Source organism: Lagopus muta, chromosome 7 (assembly GCF_023343835.1).
Source record: "Lagopus muta isolate bLagMut1 chromosome 7, bLagMut1 primary, whole genome shotgun sequence".
NCBI classification, from domain to species: domain Eukaryota; kingdom Metazoa; phylum Chordata; class Aves; order Galliformes; family Phasianidae; genus Lagopus; species Lagopus muta.
In genome coordinates, this window is record NC_064439.1 from 12937676 (window position 1) to 12962089 (window position 24414).

At 37.3% G+C, this 24414-nt stretch overlaps 1 protein-coding gene across 3 annotated transcripts in view; it reads right to left on the minus strand.

The window, feature by feature from the left end:
- CCNY (cyclin Y) overlaps positions 1-24414 on the minus strand; it is a 122935-nt gene that overhangs the window by 8793 nt on the left and 89728 nt on the right. The window contains exons 6-11 of one of the 3 annotated variants that reach the window (XM_048952173.1): positions 22149-22206; positions 21933-22052; positions 12566-12732; positions 8518-8680; positions 3091-3149; positions 256-337 (exon numbers count right to left, since the gene is read on the minus strand). In XM_048952173.1, the coding sequence (XP_048808130.1) occupies positions 256-337; positions 3091-3149; positions 8518-8680; positions 12566-12732; positions 21933-22052; positions 22149-22206 (649 nt within the window). Of the gene's footprint in view, positions 1-255; positions 338-482; positions 3150-8517; positions 8681-12565; positions 12733-21932; positions 22053-22148; positions 22207-24414 lie in introns of those variants that run through there. The other 2 variants (XM_048952172.1, XM_048952174.1) reach the window with 2 other exon arrangements.

Consider the following 24414-nt stretch of genomic DNA (forward strand, 5'->3'; position numbering starts at 1 on the left):
TGACAAGAAAACATAAAAGAAACATAAAATGAAATATAAATAAGTCTTCAGATGGAGAGAGGAATTAGGGAAACATCTCCAGCCTGCAGAGGGATGCATGAAAAAAACCCCAACTCTTAGAAGAAACCTTTTTCAAATATTTATCCAATTATCAATGCATAAGCAACAAACCCAGTGCCCCACTGGCTCAACAGAGGAAAATGACTCATTAGGACAATGGCACTTGAAGGGACATGTTTAATATGTCACCCATACCTTTTTGTTTCTGAGCTGGTGACCAAAGCAATAGTGAAAACCTTCATCCAGAAAACACTTACAGCAAATTTTGTTTTGGGTTCTGAAATGAAAACCACAATTTACTTCTGCTATCAATGAAAACGCTGTCTGGTTCAACCTCATTTCTCAAGCCCTGGGTGACTCTAATCTTGCAATGGCATTTTCCATATAGCAACGCTTAAAAAACTCCACTAAACACAACATAATCCTAAATAATAATTCATTTTTTAATTACATGGCATAGAATACCTTGCAAACAAAAGACACTTATTCAGATTTCCTGACAGGTACTGGTTGTTAGTTTTTTTGGCAAACTTGGAACAAACCAGGAGGAAAAGCAAAGAATTATTTTATAATCATGAGGGAAAGAAACATCCATTTACATGTAGAGGATTCATATGGCAAAACTTAAAGAAAGAATCCACACTTACAGCAGATTTTTTTTTTAATTCTTAGTGCAAGAAACATAACCAAGTTAATCACGGAATCAGGACTAATTAAGAATATGGAAAATTCTCCTATACAGAGGTAGAGTCCAGTGCACAAGGCTAAAACGATATTCAATAGTCTAAACAAGACTGAGCCAGGTTTTACGGAATCCACTTTTTAAAGTATCAGACTGTATGTACATACATACAATAAATAGACTATACAATCTTTAAAGTAGTTTAATAAACTTCACAAAAATTATAGAAGATGCATTGAGATCTTTACATAATCCAAAGTTCATATATCTATCGCCCGGAAATGGATAAAATCAATATTCCTGATATCAAGTTAAATGGAAAATAGTTTAGCAAAGTGTTGATAAATCAAAATATTTTACACATTTTAAAGCCTAAATTTATGCTGAAAAGGATGAATTTTTGAAAACGTTCCTTTTGATATCACCTGTAAAGAGGTTTCAAATGCTTTCATTGGCATTTGTATTGTTATACTTTCCTTACATTCCATGTTCAAGGAAAAAATGGACTTGGAGACTCACAGTTCCAACGCATTGGCACAACAATGATGAGAATTAGGTATTTTCAAGGCCCAAAGGACATCAGGAGAATTTACAGACAAAACCTTCATGTCACAAACCACGCAAATCACATTAGAAGGTTAACAGAAACTGTTTGGTATCACTACTTCAATCCTGCTAGTGCCTCTTCACCTGGAGGCATCCGATCCGCACTGCAGTGAAGCAAAGGGTGCTTCTCAGGGCCTCTAGGTTTGCTACAAGCCCATAGGGCTTAATGAAAATAAATATGGAATCTTTTCGGTTTACCACAGTAGTGCATACATCAGGGAAGTCTGCTGCCACTCACTTCAGTGACAGTCACAAAGAAAGAATTTCAGGGAACTGAGCATTTTCAACCCTATCTTTCTAAACTACGCAAACAAAAATAAAAACAAAAACAAAAATAAAAATAAAAATTAAGTTGTTATTGCCCAAGGGGGCAACAGCCATGGTAGGAAGGAACTAGTAACCACAACAGAACAGCTTAATAATTAGAGTTGAAAATTATGTTCACGGTTTGGTTGTTTTTAATTTCTATAAGCGCCTACACTGAAAAAAATATGAAGGTTTGCATTTTAGCTTCAAAACCAAATCTACTTGTGAGAAGTACCTTGTTAAAATGTGTATTCTGTTCTTCTATAGGCCTTCTCAGTGAAGATTATAAAATTATTTTTTATTTTATACAAACAGTCTGTTTTAAAGTAAACACATACAAATTGAGAATATTGCTTGCAACAATGGACCTGGAGGTGAATGAATGAACTAGTCTAGGCCATACAAAACAAATCTGTCTCTACATGAATCCTGCTAAACTTCTAATGCTATGAAAATCTGCAAAAAGGATCACAAGAACTGTTGCAAATTTCAGATATTTGGCCCAAGTCTTATAACTGTCATCATCTGAATACTTTAACAACTGTATCTTTGTATTAAGGAAAAATAATTGATTCCAAGAACTTAGGAAGGCACACACACCCAAGTATACTATAAATAAAACACATCATGAAATTATGAATGATCTTCTGATCCCTGTACACACTTTTGGTTCAGCACTATGGTCAAGTTCTCTCTTTTGAAATACAATAGAAGGCATAAGAGAAATATAACATATGCATAATAATTATGAAGAATAATGCTAACAATAGCTTACAGAGAAAAGTGCAGTGAAAAAAAAACAACACTATTTATTCAGGGGCTTGTGCTACTGTAAATACAGACTTGGTATTTGCTGCTGTGCAAGGGGAAGAATTTTTCCTGGGAAGCAGCAATGAGGAATGGAAAAATAAAAATTAGGAAAGATATTAAGATTTAAGATGGAACTCTCCGAACATCACTCCTCTAGTGCACAGTCATCTGACTACATGGTTCATTTTCATGCTGTCGTTTCTCTTCAAAAGCACAGCACATTGAAAAATGGCACAGTTCTGAAACAGTTTTTCTGCCTCTACTTCATTTTTTGTTTCTACTTCCAAGCACCCGATTTGCTGTTTCCTCATAGAAAGAGTAAAGCTGTTAGTGAAAGTGAGAAAGAAATTGTCACCCATCTTCTCTCCAAACACTGGCTTCTCCACTTCAGCTCCCACTAGGTACTTTACTCGTGTGCTACACAATGGGGAGGCACTGTAAAGGCAGCTTGACAGATTTAAAAAAAAAACAAAATCAGAAGTCTTTTTCTCTCCCTCCCCCCCAACCCACCCCAAAAAAACTGGATGGATGAAACAGTACGTCCATAGGAATATTCCAGTCTCCTCTGTTAGGAGATAATAGCAGGAGACCATCTAACCACAGTCAGATTGTCAGCACTGACTGACCGTTTCTTTGCAGATTTCCTGAAGTCCTTGTATTTATCTTCACACAAGCGGGAGATGGCCTGTAACACGAAAGAAGGAAGAAATCTCAATTGCATTGGCCACAACTGTACAATGTAGTTTTCTACATACAGACAAAATTACAAAATGGCACTTAGTGAAATCAAACATGTGAAGAACTGTTCCCAACTCTTACTTGTTTTGTTAACCTTACAGTAATCAACATACTGGCACTGCACTGCCCACCACACTCACTTTTGAAGGACTCAGCAAGCATATTCCAAGCCTTTTCTTTACTGCCTAACTGGCAAACCCAGTCAAGGCAGCTGACAAGTAACACAGAGCACTTCACTGGCAACAAACTGTAGAAACGTTCATAGAAATTATATTTGGACCGTTCAGGATGGCTTATATTTCCTCTAGAGATGAGAGCCTGCCAGATGACTTGCCCGGCTTTGCTAATAGGGCTGATGTTTGCCTCCATTTCTGAAGAACCTGCAGGAGATGGTGACTCCTACGCAAGCTGCTGTCTTACAAGCTGCTGAAGTGTCACTCAGATTCAGAATAATTTTATTTGCATTAAAAATACACAGAAATGTCATAAGAATATCATTTAAAGAAAGAGACAAAGATTATTCAAAAGTTGAGACTTACTAAATGACACTGAGGCTAATGGTTTTATGTTCCTATTGCTTTTAGCCAAGTTTAAAGCAAATCTTTATTATGTACCTTTTATATCTCAACCCTGTAAGCATTCGTATGGTTGGGACAGGCTATGAGTTGCATGAGTGAGGATGTTCACTCTGGCATTTAAACACGCAGAGCTGCAGAGGAAGGTCATTCCAAGGAGTGCTCAAAGTCAACTCAGAAAATGAGACAGACTAAAACATACTTCTGTTTACTCAGGAATGCTTTTAAGTGGTGTCTTAAGATGGGATGTTTAACAGAAAGTACTGTACAAATAAGAACAGTACAAGTGTTTGATTATAAAAGAAGGCAATATAAATAAACACTCTGACTGCACCGTGCATCATTCTCTTTCTTAGCCTTTACTTCAACAGCACAGCAAGTTGTAGGAGTCCTAAAATCTCAACTGCCCTGCAAAGATCAGCAGCAGATATGGCAGAAGCACACAGCTCCTGCCACTGAGAGCAAGCTCACCTAATTCTAGGATAAGTCAGCCACAAAACATGACTAAATAACATTTTTAAAAAAGAAAAATAAAGAACAAACAAACAAAAACCACCAAGAAACCAGCTGCTACTTTATAGTTGGAAACCAAATTTCCTTTTGCTATAGCCATTCTTGAATAGTTTTCTTTCTTACTTCACATGAAGAGAACAGTAAAATTATACAGCTATTCTTGTTTTGTAGACCATAACTTAATTTACTTAAAATTGCTCAATAATAATTTATGTAATTTAACCAGGAACTCAGTGAACTAGGAATGTTTATGCAATTCAGTCAGATTTAAAATCCAGTGGATGAAAACAACTGAATCACGGAATAATATGCCAGGACATTGCATGTACTGAGGTGGAGGTCAGCTTCCTTTGGTTGCCAAACCAGTCTCTTCTTTTAGGCATTAAATAGAGATGGCAATCACTATAAAAATCACTACAAAATCGCATGTACAATAGGAAAATATTCCTGTTCTGGCACTCAGACAAAACAAACTTTTGCTTGGAGGTGGTACTCAATGTTTGGCAGCTCCAGTCCCTGTTGATTATTCATATAGATGTAAAACACTGATTGTAGTTTAAAGCAATCCTTTATCTAATGGTGCCAATTCATTTGCAAATAATTTAGAAAACAGACATTTGAAGCCTACTTGAAAATTCACTAAAGTGTCTTGTAACATAGGGGAAAACAAGACAAAAGTGGAAAATTGTAATTACTTACTTTGTCTGTCAGTTAAGATATATCCATATAGGTTACAACACCTTTCTGTCATCTGATGTATCTATTACTTCTAACACCAGAGAAAACTAATTTCTGCCTGTTGCAAGGTATCTTTTCTCCCATTAAATTAAAACAAAGTACTATTAAAAAGCAGCAACAGCAGTCAATTCAGTGGAATTTTGTTTCTTTATTGAGATACTTTACATGGCTCTGGAGGAGATTTTTATCACTGGTAAGGGGGGGGGGGGGATGAGGAGACAGGGGAGAATGGCAGCAGAGGATAAATTTTGGCTGCATGCACACCACTGTGCTGTGCAGAGCAGGAAAGCAGTAGTGCTGGCTATAGATTGACCACCGGAAAGGCACAAATGCACTCAGCCTTCAGTGCTGCAACACTCTCCAAAATGGGCAAACCAGAGAGAATGTAGGGAGAGTCAGAAATAAGTCTGGTTGGAATATGTAAAAAAGCACGACTGAAAGCTGTGATGATGGGGGTATGCCTGAATGCATGGAAATGAGAATCATCATCATCAGGTCACTACTGACAAAAGGAGTCACAGAAGTTTTGCTTTCAGCTACAAGGTTCTTAGCACACAGGACACGCAAGTCTGCCATCAATCACTGCAAGAATGGGAAGCCTGGGAGAATGACACTTCTCAGCTCATACCTTACAATTTTCTCTCCTCTTTTTAGTCTGTTTCATCTAGGGAATACTACCTCTTTAGGGTCAAGATAATACAGCACACAGTAGTTGAAAGAGTTCTTCCTCAAACACTATCCCAATAATAAAAAGCTGAGACAACACACAGTCCATTCAATTGAGAGTGAACTAAAAAATGCTCTTACAAAATCTAGTCTGGAAATGAGCAAAGTGCCAAGATCACAAGCAGAAATAGGGTAGGTATGTTTTGTGGACTTATCAGAAAAGCAGAATCTGACTCATATCTATCTCAGTACATGGGAGAAAAACCAGGTGCAAGAGTAGGAAATTACAAAATAGTGGATTAAGGTTGGATATCTGACAATCTTCTGGGCAGAAACTTCTTGTTAGAAACTAATTTCTCAGGAGAAGAAAAGGAATCCTTGACATTTGACACAATTAGAAGGAAGGAGAAAACACAGTACAAAATATGCTGTTCTGAACAAGGAGCACTGACAGGTAGGCTGGATGATTTAATGAAAGGTTATTTGCTGTTTTTAACTTGAAGGACTTCATACAATGTGGAAGGGGAGAAGGGGGAGTTTTTAAAATATCATTGAAATGTTTCCTGATTACTAGGTGGACTGGTACAACAAATTCAGGACGCTTTCAGGCCACATTACTTTCACTTCATCATTGAAAAGACAAAGCTGCTTCTTTGTATCAGCTGTGGGAACATTAAACAAGGCAAAAGCTCCAGAAAGAACCATCAGTTTTATATTAAGTGCTATAACCTCTCTTAGCATTTCCAATCTGATGGATCTTGTCCAGCATTTCCATTTGACAAGGAACAGTTATCACTAGCCTTGTCCTCTGGATTCCTTTGGAATTTTTTTTTTCTCACTGCTAGGTCAACTTCTTGGTATTCGCAAAAATAGCAACAGATTGTGCCATGAGACCTAATGGTCCTGCTTCAGATACTGAACATGATTGTAAAATGCAATCATATCAGTGCCAGTAAATAAGTTGCTTGAAATCTCAGAACTAAGCAAAGTCCTTTCAATTTACCAGACATGGCAAATCATTTCACTGTATGTGTACGTTTGCTATCTGTCTGTTGTCTTTAATGATAGACTGCAGCTTTTCTCTCAGTTTCAGAAGTAGACAACTCTGGGCCAAAAAAGTGTATGATAGACCTTGAAAATTGTTACAGACCCATTCTGATAACTCCTGGCAACCTACACAGAGCTGTGCTCAAGGAATTAGGCTATACATTATGCTGTCAACTCTTTCAAGGGTACACAAAAGACATCCAACATCACCAGGGAACAAGGCAGTTCCCATCATTGTCCCTTCCTTCTGAACACAGAAGAGAGGTAAGGAGCTGGCAGACCAGGTGAAGACTCACAGCAGAGGCTCTTCCTCTTACCTGAAGCCATCCCCTATGGCTAGCAAGCTTACTTGAGACCTGCCTTGTGCTAGCAGCACAAAACACATTCACCTTGGCAGAATTTTTAATAGTGTGGACTTAATTCAAATATGTTCCATTAGCTCTTTTAAAATATGCATTCTCTTTAATTAGTACAGAAAAACCACCAGTATCTCTTCGTGTTTACTGCTATTTTATTTTCTTCTAAGATTTTAGGAGTTATCTTCATTACCTGCACTTGTAACTCACTGACAGGTTTCAGAAATGCTGTGTACTAAATTCTCTTCAAAAAGAAATATACTTAATTATAAATGCATGAGAAGGTGATAATTATCAAGACCTAACATCTAATAACTTAGCACACCACTTCCTTTGACCAATGATTTTTCATATTTTATTATTATGATTCTTTAACAAAATCTGATGCAAATTTGCATCTCACTTCATATACAGAACTAACTTACATTCTTATTGGAGCCATCGAGAAATTTGAAGGGAATATTTAGAAATAGAGTAAGATATTCCAATTTAGTGAAATCTGCTTTAATTCTTTCTTCCACCTCTGTTCTCATTACAAGCTGCAAACAAGTTAATCCCATGTATCATTTCCCTCCAACAAAAACTGTTCTACAGGAGCACTAAGAGTTTCAAAACATGCAATGCTGACATTAATTCATAGCCATGCAACCTATAGTGCAAAACTACTATCTAATTAAAGACATCCAATGCTAAAGGCAGTTAGTAGCTAATGGCAGATTTCAAACTTTGAAAAAATGTGCACATATTCATGCAATAACACATTTCTGAAAAATTTGACCTAGAATGCTCAAGAAAAAAGATTCCAGCCTTCAAAGTATCCACAATTGCCTGATGATTTAAAATTCCTCCACTGTATGCAGGAATTCAGAATGCTCTGAATTTCACAGGTACATTTGACATAGTGGTTTATGCACACAGTGTATTCAGGTCTCCTAACGATGTGTGCTTATTTCTGTCTCATTTCTGAGAGTAACACTGCTGAGCCAACAGACTTGGATTCACGTAAAATGCAGCAGCAGCAGGTAACAAGCACAAAGAACACTGATTTTTAGCAAAACTTTTTAATACTGTGTCCTGCACAGTCAATCTTAAGAATAAACAGAACCAAACTGTGAGTAGAGTTACTGTAAAAGCTGTAGTTTTTTTCACAGGGTCAATGTAGACAATTAGAATGGAAAGAAATGGATAGCAAGACAAGACATGAAGTAAGTTGGGCCAAAAAGGTGTTTCCATACCCATGGATACCTGAAGCACAAGGTAAAAAAAAAAAAAAAAAAAAGAAGAATATGGATATTGGGCACATTCTAACATGGGGTGGGAATATTTGGTAAGAGATGGGTTGGGAAGGGAGAAACACTCCAAAAATTCCAAATGACCGTATATATTCAGTTCTGGGCAATACAAAAACAAATTGCCTTACCTCAAGTTTATATGCCCTATCCCTGCTGAGGGGCTCCAAAGGAAAACTCAGGTTATTTGCTTCTGCCAAGGAGCGCAAATCAAAATAATACTTGGCATAAACACTGGAGGGAACATTAATATTGAACTGCAACAGCTCCAAAAACTGGCGTTCCAGCTCATTCCTGCAGAGAGAAGATAAATGTGAAAACATTTTTCAGACTGTGCATCCTGAATGTAATTTGCTTTAAATTGCAAATGGCAGTAACCAAGTTCATTTCATATTCTTGACAGATGCAATTATCCTAGCTTAAATTTTGAACTAGTCTACCAAGTTCTATAAACATACATGCTTCGGTGAGGAATATTAAAGTTGCTGCACCTGCAGCTACTACTGCTGTGCCAGTCAGACCCAAACCCAAATTGATGCCAGCAGAAGAGATCCTTTAGTTAAGCTAGCACAAAAGGGAAAAGGGTAAAGCCAGGAAAATAAAGTTCTTGTAGCTTCTGCAGTACCTCCACTAGGTGGATCTGCTCACACAGCTATGCCAACACAAAATACAGACATGTCCTAAATTTGTCAGACAGCTCTCAGAGATGTTGCAAATTATCCTAATGTACAAATGACTGAACAACTTGTTTATTCTCTCTTGGCTTTCATAATAAATCACTTAAAACAAGACACGGGAAATCTGATTTCTTCAGCATACCATTTGTCTGGGCTTATGAGCAGCATACAGCAAGTTTTCCCTAAGACTTGCAAGAAAAATTCACCTTTGGTACCTCAAAAAAAAAAAAAAGCGCTTTTCAAAAGAATGGATAGGAACAGGCCTCTCTGAGCTCCATGAAAACTCTGCTGCGTCAATACATTATTATCCATTGCAGTATAATAAAAATAAGCAAGTAAATAAATTAAAAAACAAACAAACAAAACAGGTCAATTCTGTAGCTTTTGTGAAATGTATGGTAACTTAATATCCTTCACCATACATACATTGGGACATTTGATATACTTAAAATAGTGATTTCAAGATGCAAGAAACAAATAACAAACAGTAAATTTTGCAGAAGAGTTTGGACTGCATAGGTTTGTTACCAGCAGGCACTGACTGACTGTGGTACTGCATTCATGTTACAGGTTGACTGCACTGTAGGTGCATAAGGAAAGTCAAGAAGAACAAACAGTGATAGTAGTTTTCAACACTGAACCATTTTTTTTTCTAACTTGCAACTGAAGGCCATTACACATTACAATAATTTTCTTTCGTCATCTTCACTTTCAAGGCAATGCTATACACACAACTATGGACAAATACTGTCTCTCAAGTTAGCCTTGAGTTACAGCTTAATGTACTGTTGATGATTCTTAAAATTCTGAAAATTATGTATGATGTTGTATAAGATATGTTCATGCTTAATGATTCACAGTAGTTGAAGATTATGGTGTAGAGTTTTCCTTGCCTTATTAATATAAATAATGAAAGCCCTCATTTGGAATAGACCAAGTCACATGAAAACTTTTAACACTGGATTGTCCCAGTTGCCCAAAGAAAGGAAAAAAAAAAAAAGTGATCATCATCACATTAGATAGAGGAGGAAGAAAATGTTTGGAAGAACTGGAAGTAGGAAGAGAAACATCAGCACATCAACAAGCACCCAGCTCTTCACTGAAGCATTCACAAGGAGCTCCAAACACAAAGCTCACAAAACAGACCATCGAGTACCATGCAGAAAGAGAGCATAGGCTCCCTGAAGGCTGCTGGCTCTATACTTTGTTTTAAAGATTGTATATTTCTCACTCTGATGACAAGGACTCATCACTGGCCTGCTTAGCAAGCATGAAGCACATAAAGAAGACTGGTGACAGCACATGAGTACAGGTTTGCCTCTGGAGTCATGTTTTTATATCGCTGATGTGCAACTTCTAACAGCAGCACCACCACGTGTGTTTGTCAAAAGCAAGAATCTCCTCCTTTTTGTCCACTTCCTCTCATATCATCTCAGTATGCCCCTTAACCTGCCTTCAAAAAAAGCCCTGAGAATGAGCAATTTCAAAGCTTGTATTTATAACCATACTTGATTAATACTGTCATATGGCATACTCAAACCTGCCAGCGTTTGCTTCAACCTTTTGCTTAAAGCTATTCAGAGCTCTACCTTACCCAATATTTCAGCTTCAAACACACTGTAAAAGTGCTCAGATTTGCACTGAAGGAGAAGTTAATGGAGAAAGAACCTTATTCGGAGAGCACGCAAAATAGATAAGAAAGCATTACCAAATTGTTCTGTGTGCAACAGAAATTGAAATGGTATTATGTACATTTCTGATTTCTGTTTTGAAATTATGGTTTTCCCAAAAATAATGAGGGTTATTTACAGCACACCATAGCAATGAAGGGTTTATGTTTTTTACTCCTGTGCAGGAAGTAAAGATCTTGTTTTAAACTACTTGCTAGTACAAATCTAGAAATAACTTTTCCAATATTCAAGAAATGAGAGCTACTTACAGTTTGTAAAAGCCTTATCTAGAAGTGTATGAGCATGCTGCATTTTAAGCAGTCAGCTGTCTTCCAACTTTCAACCTATTCTTTACAGATCATTTTCAGACTAGCCATAAAGTAGTTTCTTAGTAGCTTTGATTTAGAGCAGCTGTAGCAGAAACGGTTCGTCTTCACTGCATTGAGATTGTAAACTGAGATTCAAAAACCACAGTGTCTATATAAACATTTTTTCCTGTTTACTTCCCCCTTCTTTTCTCTTCACTTAATCATGTGTGCCAAAACGTAAATACAAAGCAAACAGAAATATAAATAAACGTAAATAGTATTTAGCCACAGTAAATGCTTTTCAGTGACTAGAATTATGACATAACTGAGTTAAAGTAGAAACAGGTCTACATATTTTTTATTAGAAATACCTCTCCCTGTTTAAAAGAGCTTAGAAACACAGAGGTACTGTACTAAAACCATCTCTTTCATCATTCTACTGTCACTAGTCCTTGTGAAATGAAAATGGAGTGCAGGTGTAGCTTCAAACCATCACTCTCTGAAGGCACTACTCTGTGGCCTGTTTAGGAATCTGGCCACACCATTATGATTCCAGCACCATGATTCCAGCTTCTGCCATTCTAGCAGCAATCTCATTAACTCAGATAAGGGCACTTGTGAGCTGGTGCACGGTATGTGACTCAGCCCTGAAATTCAGGCACTTCAGCAAATGTATGTAATGCCTACTAACCAACCAACCACAAGTACTCGATAATTGAATGGGATGAACATTCATTTTAGTATTTGTAAACATTACGATTTTAATTGTATTTATTCTTATCACAGTTCCTTTTATTACTGTTGCAGTACACTGTTAAAATAACAAGTAATGAAAGTATCTAGGCAATACTGTAACTCTGTTTGTGCCATTACAATACATTTCTTAAGAATGCCATTGTGTTAAAAAAAATGGAAAAGTTACCAGAATGAATTTTCTCTTTGCAATTTAAAATATATATATATATATATATATATATATATATATATATATATATATATTATACACACACATATATTAATCTTGCAAACAAATTGAGCAGGATATGGAAAAAAGAGTATTTGAATAATGGCAGATATATATGAGTGATCATTTCAAGGTTGAGTAATAGCAGCTGTAAGTGGGTGGCCATCTACAGGATTTTAGGATCGGAACAAATCTTTTTCTTGTCTTACACATTGTTCTGCTGTCTGTGCAGAGGACTAACATTACTGTAAAAGTTGCTAAACTGAAGACAAGCAGGTTCATCTGCCTTTTTTTTTTTTTGTTCAAGTCATAGATTTCAATATTCTGCAAGTTCACTGTGAGCAAACATCCAGCAGTAAAATACAGTTTAACACAAACAACAACAAAACAGTTCATGTTTTCTATGCAAGCAACTCTCCAGCAGATCTTGTGCCACTTATATCAGCATCTACCTCGTTTAGACACAATGCAGACACACAACCTTTATATAATTTATGAGATAACTTCCCTTCCCCCCTTATACACACAGACTATGGACATGATAAACACACTGGACTCACATGTCTTCAACTGTGATATCTTTCAGGATCTGGCAGTAATCCACATTCCACACCGCTTGGTCGTCCCAAACCTTGGATGCCAGCAGAATAGCACCCAGCACAATTCGCTTCCAGTTTGCTGGACAAATATCTATTTCTGCGTAAGTTAGAAGTCTTTCAAGATATACCTGTGGAAACACATTAAAATCAAGATGTTTCCATTCCTACTTAAAAGCAAAAAAGGTTAAGAAAACTATTCTAATAAACCCACTACAGCAATTTCAAAACAGTATCTGGTCTCAAGAAGGTTCTTTTATAAAAGCTGTAGGTTTAACAGATACATTTATGCCAAGTTCAAGACTTGAATATGGTAAATACATTTTTTAGTTGACCTCTGCTTTCTGACCATAATACCAGAAACAGATCTGTTATTTTTCTTTCTGTAACTCTTGCTAACATATTTGTATGTCTGAATAAATTCAAATCATAGTTTAAATAAATTATTAAAATAATAACATAAACAAATAAAATGTTAACACCTAATGTGGAAGGCACATGTATGCTACCAGTTGTAGTTATTAGCTATCATATAAACAACCATGGCTCCAATTCTCAAACAGTTATCAGATATGGTATCATGTCACGCAGGTCCCTCTAGCGATCCTGTGCAAAATATCATTAAGCAGACCAGCAAGATCATCCAAGTCCCAAGAAATAAACAAATGGTCACTCCAACACAAGGATTCAAGACAGAAACTCAGAGAAATGTACGTGAGTGGGTGAGGTGAGAACAGCACTGGAGACTCAGAAGACTCACTTCTCCAAGGAGTGCTCCAAAAATGTGTATAAAAACCACAGAAATTCAAAGCTCAGTAAAAAGGCAGCAAATGCTTCTCAGCAGAGTTCAACAACTTCATGGGCCTGTTCCAAAGGCTGCCTTTTGCTTCTTAGGCAACCTGTGTAAACCCCCTACTATTAATACAAACATACTTGTTCAACTTAGCAAGCAAAACTGCACCTTGAATTACGAGCTAACAATTCCTGGAATTGTCCCAGTTAAGTGGAATGCTTGTATAAAGCAATACACACTACCAACACAGGGAGCTTCATAAGTAGGAAGTGTTGCGGTATCTTGCTGCTCAAATTAGGGCAATGAAGATTAACTTCATTTGCTTTACAGCAATGTTGAAATTGACCCCTTACTGTAAATGCAAGCTGCTTAAATTTCACCGTTCAAGCTTATCTTGCAGCAAATGCTTGCAGAAGTTTACTGAAGTCCTCAGATAGTGTGAGAATTCAGCATAAGGTAGGACTAGTCTCCAAAGATGCCAATGCTACCCTAATAGTTTAGTTCTTCAACTTTCACTCAAATCCCTCAGGTACAGCCACTGTCCTCCTTACAGCCCACTGCTCTAGTTGCAGGTCAGAGGGAAGCAGATGGCTCTGCAGACAGTGAACCACAGGCAAAGTAAAGGATGGAACATACCTAGGCTTTTGCCCTACTCAGGGCACCTTTGTGAAAGCAGTAAAGGCACAGCCAAGCTCTCTTTCCTACACACACCAGCTCACTGTGACAAAGGGAACAGCCAACCCTTGTTTTTATCTCAGAGCATTTCAGTATACCTGGTCCAGGCCACAGGAGCAGTGTGAACACCATGATTTTGACCTTGATAGGTAAAACGGAGAAAGAAGGGCCTGCTGTGTGCTCAGTATCCTGCATTAATTCAGGACTGCTGCTTCTGGCTGCTGCAAAGATGTGCTGAATCAGTACAGACTTTTGGAGAATGGCCAGGTGGCTCTCAGCCCATTTGAAGAATGCTGGTGGGCAATCAGTCACTCTGCTGCTCATCCCAAACAAATTTGTGGCTGGTGGGAGAGACCACCTGCTTTGTTGACAGAAGCAAGCGAGTTTTCCTGTGTGCAGGCAGGCACGCTCCATGTCAAGTATAAAAAAAAAATAAAAATCTCTGGAAACGTTGGTCCTGTAATGCTAAGTGTGATATATGGAAATGCTGCTTGCATTCACCTTAGTTATGCAATTAAGTCCACGCATTAACATCTTAAACACAGGGGCTCATTTTCTTAAACATGGGGTGTGAACCACAGACTCGGGATTCTGTGTTTACTTCGTGCTTTAATATGTATTTGTGTGTTGTGATGCATTTCACTCAATTTTCAAAAGCGAAAAACTTTCTAGATTCTCTTCAGGATCTGCTGCTATCAGGTCACACAACAAAGTTGAATTTTAAAAGCCCATTGTGGAAAAGAACACTGTAACTCCTGTCTCAGGATGGTGGTAGAAATTTACATATATGCTGAAATATCAAAAGGCTCAGAATGCAGTGAAAGAAACTTCTACTTAAGAGTTCAAAAGCCTCATTTCATCTCTAGATTATTTCAGCAAGTACTTCTGAAGAGAACTAATAATAAATAGAGATTTGAGAATCAAGAATAAATATATTTTTAAAAAATCCATGATTTGCCTTCACACTTTTAACAGTTGGATTCATGCTTAGGAATGCATCTAAACCTTCAAACTGTTTTTAAACCTTAAAGCTGTCACTTTTCTGTATAATTCATCCTTTGCAGTGCTTCTTCTCAAAGTGAGCTTTGGTGAGTACTTCTAAATATCTGGAAGCTGAATACAAAAAATATGACAGATTAATTCTGCCTTAATCCAACCTCTAGTTCTCCTCAAACAGTTTAATAGCTTCCAAGACCAATTTTCACAGCACGTGTCATCATTCACTAACTTCTGTGACTGCATGTTCTCAGATTTTTACAGAGCGATAACAGCACTGTTTAAATGATTAAGTTTACTGATGAGACACAAAGAGAAACTCTCACTGGTTCCAGTCAACTAACATATTGTTCTGAATTTTCTCAGCTTGCAAAGAACACCAACAACACTAAAAACTTCAATACTCAATTGTCACATATTTAATTTCCTAGTTGAAATGAAAGTGCAGTTCTGAGCTGGAAAATACCAATGGGCATTGGCCCACCGATATATTACCATTAAAAACTCAGTACCCAACAGTATGATGCCTTCATTATAAGTTTACTGTATTTGGAATAAACCATACATTTCATGCAATTGTGAGCCCTCAACAGCTTTCCATGGACAGCACTTGCACCTCACTAGAGACATCATAATAACTCATGCACATTTCAGAAGATAACCTGTATAGAGTTAAGACTTCAGAAGAGCACTCTTTAATTCTTATTTTTTAATAATTAATTTTTACAATGATCGACCTTTAAACTTGTAATGTCAGCAAATGATCATTTAATCATGAGTGAAATCAATTAGACAATTTGCCTTTGTTACAAATTCATTTATCTGAATTAATGAGAATTTATTTCTCCTAATTAAATATAATTACCACTCTGCAGGTATAGATATTCCCAAATTGGCTCAGAGTCTGGAGAGGTTCATTAGCTTAGATGCAGCACCACAGGCATGTAATTAAATGGCTTCCAAAACCATTTCAGGTTCAGAAGAGGTATAGATTTGATGTGTTTCTGCAAATATGCTGAGCTAATTAATCTTCTGGACCTGAAATTACTCCATGCTAAGCTAGTCTGGATGCCTTTGATCTTAATTCCCAAGATTTGGACATGGAATAGCATGGTAGACAACCATTTAGCCATACATTATCAACAGTAGGCTTTTTTTTTCTAGAAACAGAACTGCAGAATGGCACAAGGCTAACCAGACTAGCAAGGGCATCCACACTGCAGCACTGATATGGCTCCAGCGGGACCACTGCTGAGCCACACCTAATCCATGGGGCAATTATATGCAGTTGGGTGAATCCAATCTGGTCTTCTCCATAGTAACAGAATCTCAGAATGCAACGCTGTTCCAGATATGTGGGATGTCCCCCCTTCCTGTGATTCTGGATACCAGACAACCGGTTACACAGCATGCCAACTAACAGCATGTAAACTCATTTGAAGAAACTGAAAACTAAAAGACTGCACTGAGGAGTTCAGTTTTAGGGTGAAGCAGCATTTCATTTTTTCCATCTTAGAGGACATTACATCATATTTTGTGTATTACACCACACTCTCAATTAGGAAGTTAAAATACTTGAGGAGGTGTACTTCTTTTTCTCTCCCATTCAGGAGGATATATATCAAAAAATCAAAGTGTCAAATCATTTCATTTCAATATTTCATAATCCAGAGGAACATGCAAGTTTTAAGAAAATCTTAGTATGGGATACTTTCCAAAGTTTTATTTTTCTTGGTTAATTTTGGAACTGCTTAACATCAACCTCCAATATCCCACTGAAATTCCCACACTGGAGTTGCAGTTTAAGGACCCCAAATCCTGTAATTCTCTTAATTCTTTTTTTTTTTTTTTTTTTTTTTTAAACACTTCATAAAACAATGGAATAGGTTTTTTGTGGAGGTTGTGTGATTTCTATCTTCAGAGAAATTCAGCACTCAGCTGGGCAGCCCTTAAGTAACCTCATTCAACTGGCCAAGCTCAGAGCAGATGCTGGATGAGACCTCAAGAGCTCCTTCCAACCTAAATTGTTCTGTGATTGTCTGTCTGAAATACTGGAGTTTCCTATGGTGTAACACAGAGGTCCAAGATGCCTGTTCTCTTCAAGTATGAGTCTTGGCAATCACCAAAGAATGTCACTCGTGTTTGTGGAAGAATTCAGAATTTTGAGACAGCAGCAAGAGTACACTATGACCTTCCCTCACACTTCTTTTTGGTATCACTTTATGTCAAACTCTATTTTACCAATAAAACTCCAGCAGCTTTAATCAAAACTCAGCAGATTCACACTGACAGACATAAAATGATGTTTCTGGTATTTTAACTCCGATAATTGAGAACCTAAAAATTAAAGTTTATTTGCAACAACCCGGTTTCCTCACTTTCTCATTTAAACTCAATAATGACCTCACTAGGTAACTCACATTATTAGTTGCAGAAGCAAAGAATAGCTAAATTAAGACATTTTCCATACCAAAACATCATAAAAAAGTAAAAGTAAATACACAGCCATGTCTTTTTAATGAGAAAACTTCAGAATGTCACAATGCCTTGAAACTAAAAATAAACGTATATGAAAAAAATCGTAATTGGTGATGGATCCCATACAGTCAAATTACGGTTCTAAATCCAATCACTAAATTGCCATATGTTCTACCGTTCCCTAACATGACTCTCCAGAAATAACTGTGCTTTCAATTGCCCAGCTGGGCATTTAAAATGTTCTATAAAGATCTGATTTCATCTATTTGGTGGAAAAAGACATCACATCATCACCATCCTTGCAATTTCATCCAATTCATTTTTGAGACCAAATGTTGAAACACAATGATGTACGCAGTCATAAAACTCTGAAAATGCAAGTAATTGAAAAGTAGCATTGAAGATATTTATAGGAAGCACTAATGGAACTGAGAGCAAAATCACACATCTCCAGGTTTGCCTCCTACTTTACTCATTTTAAAACAAACATTTGTAATGCATGTAAAATGCACTCATACTATTAGGCAAGATTAACTGGCGAGCCTAAAACTGGGATCAGTATTCAGTCTTTGACATTAATGTCATTTTCTGTTGGAGAATTAAAAAGGTGGTAACCAGAAATAACAGATGCACACAACTGTCCTCACGTTTCTTAAACGAGGTGGAGCCCAGCCTGGTCACTGTTACTGAAGGAGAGAAAAAGCCTTCAAACCCGGCAGTAAACAGTACTGCCTGTGGTACCCTGAGGTCTGCAGAGGAATGTGCATCTCCCATGAGCTGCATGTGGAGTGCAGCTAAGCTGGGCCAATTGAAAAGGACCTCTGCTACAAATTAAGTATCTCTAAAGCTTCTAATAACATTCTTTCACTCTTTTGTTTTCTTTAAACCAGAAACTCATTCTTGCTTCATTAAATAAAACATGCAAAAATGATACTTTATCAGCACTTAAAGACCAAAACAATCCAGAGAAAGGAAACCATTAAGGCCTTCCTCCTTCCCTCCAAATAAACAGAAAAGAAAATTATCCTCAAATACTACAATTTTCATCACATAGTTTAACAATATTAGTTCAAAAATATTCTCTATGTAGTTGCTAAAAACATGACTGGAGAGTACAATAAGAGGCAGGAACATCTGGCTGGATTAATTAAATCCCGGTTTTTCATAAGGAGAATATAATGTTACGTACTTCAATTTTCAAATTTCCCAATATAAAATCCCTTCAGTCACAGTTTGAACTCTGCAATATATTTCAAAACACTCTTCTCTGAACTTGGCAAAAGTAATTCAGATCACGTACTATATGAATTTAGATATCATCATATATGAGCTGAGTCTATAGAGTATTTGCCTATGCAAAATGTAACTTCTCTGAAACTGTTATGCATACTGAAGTTCTCTGGTGACTTAGACTTGGCCTACTTGCACAAAACTCACAGTCACATAAAGACAAAGCAGAAAACTCGGACCATTCTCTTCAGGTCCAGCTAATTAAATTGTATTGTTTCCACAGAAAAGAACAGCAAAGAGCAGATATTCAATTCTCTTGACACGTAACACTGCATTGTTCTCATGTTGGCACAGATAACATTACTATTCACATTTTTATTTGTTATCCAATTAATCCACTAGTGTAAGTGCAAGGAGATACTGCAGATGAGGCATTTCTCAGTTTTAGCAAGGAGGGGAATACTCTGCATCAGGGTAGAAGCACTGGTTTTCTCCCTAAGTCAGGTCACAGAGTTCAGTTCAGCTGTTCACTGCGACAAATCCTTTTTTTACAAGACAGAAATCAGCAACAGAAGTAATTATTAAACTAATATTATTCTTAAGTTATTATTTTATAAATAAATTATGTGCATATTTAATTGTTTCAACCTGAGATTTTAATTTTTCACCTACCAATATGGGAAACCTCTTGGCAGCCCTGGAGGCTGTGTGAAAATTAAATCTTTTGTTTAATTATAAATTGGCTTTGCTGTAACAGCAATACTTTAATTGAAATATTTTAATTAAGTGCTTAAAGCAATATGATGCTGACTTTTTTTTGCTGGAGAGTAGCTTATCTAATAGTCTAGAGTATCATATTTACCCTGCTCCTGTGCTGCATACAGACTGCTATATAACAGCTCTAACTGCTCCTTCTGCCTGGCTAATGGCATACAAGATGACAACAAGTGCATCCAACTACACTTCTTAGTCTACGCTAATAATTTGGGTAGTCTACGTAGTAAAAAAAAATGGAGGTTAGGACTGCTTAAAAATAATTAGAATGAAACAGAATAGCTGTAGCATCTACTTCAGAATGTATTGTGATCTCCACAGATATACTTCCTACCTTCTGGCAGCTCTCCCCCAAGGAACAAGTGGCAGACGGGGGTATCATATTGCCCTCTAATGCATGACCAGACTATGGCAAAACACAGGCTTCAGAAGTGAGTGCTGCTCCTTCCTTCTCCAGTCAGGACATCAAAATTGATAACATTTGGAGGATTCATAAATAGGGCTATCAACACTATTCAGATATCAGAAATGCTGTGGATAAGAGGGGGTTGATTGCTTTCTAGACAACTAATTTATCCATCTGAACATTTCGGAAACAGCACAATCTGTCTCTAGGGCACTTTCTAATGACAATAATAAATAAAGGAATGGGATCTAAAAGAACAGAGGAAACAGAACAAGAACAAAATTCCATACTTGCAAAATTCTCTAACTTTCTGGAAAGATGGGTCAGGCAGGTACTACTATCTTAAAAACATGGGTAATAATAGCAGAATAGTAATGTTGATCACCTACACCAAATTACCTGCCAACATCTTGCACGGCCACTTTGAGAATCAGATTATAAAACAACATACCTGGTATCAGTGTTGGGTAAAAAACACAAGCCAGCTGAAGTTTGAATTGCTAACAACTACAGGAACTGCAGTATGACAAAGAAGTTAAAAACATTTGTATCGAATTGTAGATCATAGCAAAAGCCGTAACTCACAAGGAAGCCACATGAGAAACAGAAGAGGCAAGGAACTACTTGCAAATGAAAAGATACTAAATAACATACACATGGGTAAAGATTTGTGGCTAAGAATTTTCCATGTATTGCAAAGACAGGAAGATACTGTTATTTTTTTAAAAAAGCCTTCTTCCTTTCTACTAAAGAGTGCCCTCATTGATCAAGTAACCTAAGATCAAATAACAGATAACTACAGCAAGGTTTCACTGCATTTGACAGCAGAATAATTAAATTATACAAGAACATAGTGATTCATAGAACATATCTTGCCTCCAGCAGAAAATCCTGAGGAGGAAAAAGAAGGACAAGTACTTTGTGCAATTATGTAAAAGAGACAGACAAACTGTCATTTCAGAAAACAAGTAATGGCTAGGTCAACTACCTAGGTAGAATAGTACTTCAAAATGCAAGGGTGAAGCACTGTGGGGTGTTTCTTGCCCTGTTTCCCTCAGACTCCTGTTTTTCCTCATTTTGACTGCCTAAAGGAGAAAATCCTGACAACTAAATTTCATGCTCCTGGTTTCTAAGATTAACAGAGAAAAGGAGTAGGTCTTGCTTTCAAAACCCACATTCTCCCATTTCCCATTATACTATCCAAAGTGCACAAAAAGCTGTTAGAAGACTACATATTGCAGTATTTCTGACTCAAGGACGTGGCCAAAATTGTGCCTAAAAGCTGAAGAGATTTGACAGGATATAAATTTCAGGAAAATGAAGAAATTCTCAGCTGGTGGAGATCACTTCAGCTCCTTTAATCCACATAGCTATGCTGATCCACACCAGCTGAAAATCTGAGCCTTTTTTGTATTGCGCTATTTTTAAGTAGCTACACTTTAGCCTTGAGCACAATTGTTCCATTCTATGATGCAGTCCTGAAAGACAAGTACAGAAAGTAAAAAAGGAGCCATCACTAATGTTTCAGTCACTGACCAAATCCTTCGTCTGTTCACCAATTCTTACTAGTGCTATTAGATTACCTACAGCTGTTCCCTGACTCTCTGTTGGGAATTACAGCAATACACAACAAACCCCCCAAAGTGGAAGGATTTCTGCTTTTAACATTCCCTTCTGTCCCGACTGCTTTTGCCACCTGTGCTTTCCATTAGTCACTCTGGTGGCCTGTAATGCTATAGCTCTGTGAAGGCAAGATGAAGCCCCAGCTTTTGTGTCACATGTTATCCAACCTTTTCTTTGATCAGTTACCCTCCCCAAGAAAATAAACTGCAGTATCTCTTCCCATCAAGAAATTCCTTTGGTCTCCATGGTGAGAAAAATTCCCTTGGCAACACCTACATCTATTAAATCACGCAAAGGAAGCTTTGGGAACAAAACTGAGTCTGTTAGATAGCTGATGTCACCTCACAGACACTCACCAGGGTGACAATGGCACATTCAGCAGTCAGTTGAGCAGCACTGAACAACGTCCGAACGAAGCGGTAAATCTGTTTCTGCTCTGGATCGTGTTTGTCATAATCTGGTGGCACTTCGGATTTCTAAGGAAGAAATACTTCCAAGTAAGTGATGGAAACAAAACAAAGCAGAGAGAGAGGCAGTTCACACGAAAAGGGAGAAGAGAGCAATGAACTTACCGAAAGGGGATGAAGGTTTTCATCAAAAATATCTAAGAGCATTCTTCCATCTGTATCCCTAAAAAGTATTAAAACCAAAGTAGTGTTATTATCAGAACACAAAAACACGCAGCTCTCACAGATGCAAGTGTATCATTAAAGCTCCAATGCTACCTATGCTGTGAGGTACTTAGAAATGCTGCAGAAATGTGACTTTGGACACACTCCATCATAAAGCTCACATGCAATATGAAATCCACATTATAAAGTAACTAAGAATTTTCAACATCCAAAATATAAAAAGCCTTTGCACTCTCTATTATAGGCTTTTTTCACAGCACAAGGATGTGCTACGATAAACTTCTAACATAATGAAATTAACTCAGCTTCCTCTTCCTTTCTTGACTTCATCCTGTTGATCCTCACCAGATCTCTTCTTTTAATTAATTTCTCCTCCTCCTTTATTGCCAAGGCCACAAACATTAGCAAATATGCGACACTATTTTTACACTCAGACCTTCTTTAATAAATGTACTTCAATTTCCTTTCTTTAGAAGACCTTATGCTATTAATGATGTTTGAAAGCAGAAAGCATACAAAAAATACTTTAAAAAAATCAAAATAACACTTGTATTCATTGACTTAATTCACAATTTCTCTCAGATCTCCGTTGTTCAAGGTCAACATGAAAGTGGATGCAACTTCCCCTCTAGCATCCAGAAAGCAATTTAAAATTTCTGCTTTGTGTAACCTCAGCAGGAATGCTAACAATCTCAAAAGCGAGTGGTGTGACAGTGCCAGTTAGAACTGGACACTTTCTGGACAGATGCATGTGACTTTCTTAACACAATACCATCTTTATTTATTGCATCCTCTGGTCACAGAAGTCTTCAGAGAGAAATCCCTGAATATGTTTTTTGTCTTTATCACCAGCACATAACTCACAGAGCACACAAACATGAGTATTACAAACAAATTCATGTCTACGAAATGTACTCATTGGTGGATAACAGACTTGAAGTTCAGCATCTGAACACCATTATTATTTCTGCTCTAAAGCCTGCTCATGCTGAAAATCAGCACTGTTCTTTTAAAAAGGAGTAGTTAACTTTAAACCAGCAAGCAGACTGAGATAACTAGTTCAAAATTCCTAATCAGCAAGGATGTTAGGGCAGACTCTTTTACCCCTACGTGAAAGCGCAAGTCCCCTAATGCAGCAGCAGTCCCTCTGGAATCAATGCTGTGCTATAGCATGCTATGGCTCTTCACTGTGAGAAGACAGAAAGAAAAAAACATATTTTGTTTCTTCATGTGCAGGTGCTGCACGCTGAGAAGGCACTTTGGATTGTCGTAACAAAAACCTATCACACCAAAAAGTGGTTTTGCACCTTATTCACCAGAAGAAATTAATTTTACCTTTCAAAAAGGAATTATCTACTAACTAACTAACTGATCTAAACATTTTTTTACTGCTAATTTGCTGGATCCTATTTTGCTTATTTACTTATTTATTTAGCAAATTCTTCCAAAAGCAAGCTATGTATAGCCCCCACCATCTGGAGAGTAGTGTGAAAAAAGCTGGAAAAAGTCAATCAATGTAACGGTGATAGGAGACAATGGGAAAAGCAGGAATGCTAACTAGAATGTCACAATCAAAATGTGGGGAAGATATGACACACGTGTAGTTTCTCTGAAAATTTGCATCTGGGCTTGGTGACAGTTTAGAATACTCAAAAACATTGTTTTCTGGTTAGCATATAGGAGAAACAGATAATTGTTATCTGAAAATAATTTGTCTCTGGCAAAGCAGGTGCTCAGTTTGTTTTGTGTCACAATGAACTTTAAGCCTTCTCTAGGGCTGCAGTGGTTTCATGCTCCCCAGACATAACGAACTCAAATCTACCACATACGTCAACAACTTCCTTTGGCCTATAATGGCAGGAAACAGAACATATGTTTTGCTATTGCTGTTTCAGCAGCATACACAAACGAATGCTGTTATCATCCTGTTATCACCTTGTTCACTCCATTCCTAAATGAGAGGTGACAGAACAGTTGTTTTACAACCTTCATTTCAGTCATTAATTGACGTACAAGCACCTGCTGCAGGGTCACTGTGTCACTGCTTACAAAATATCCCATCACTGCACCTAGGACCTTCAAGTGAGAAGCAGCCACCGGTTCCTGCTGAATAAATTCCCCTTCCCAAAAGTGAAAAGACAGACAGCAAGTTTTCAAAGAAAATAACAATCAGAACGCATCTGTTTTCATGTCACGAACATACGAT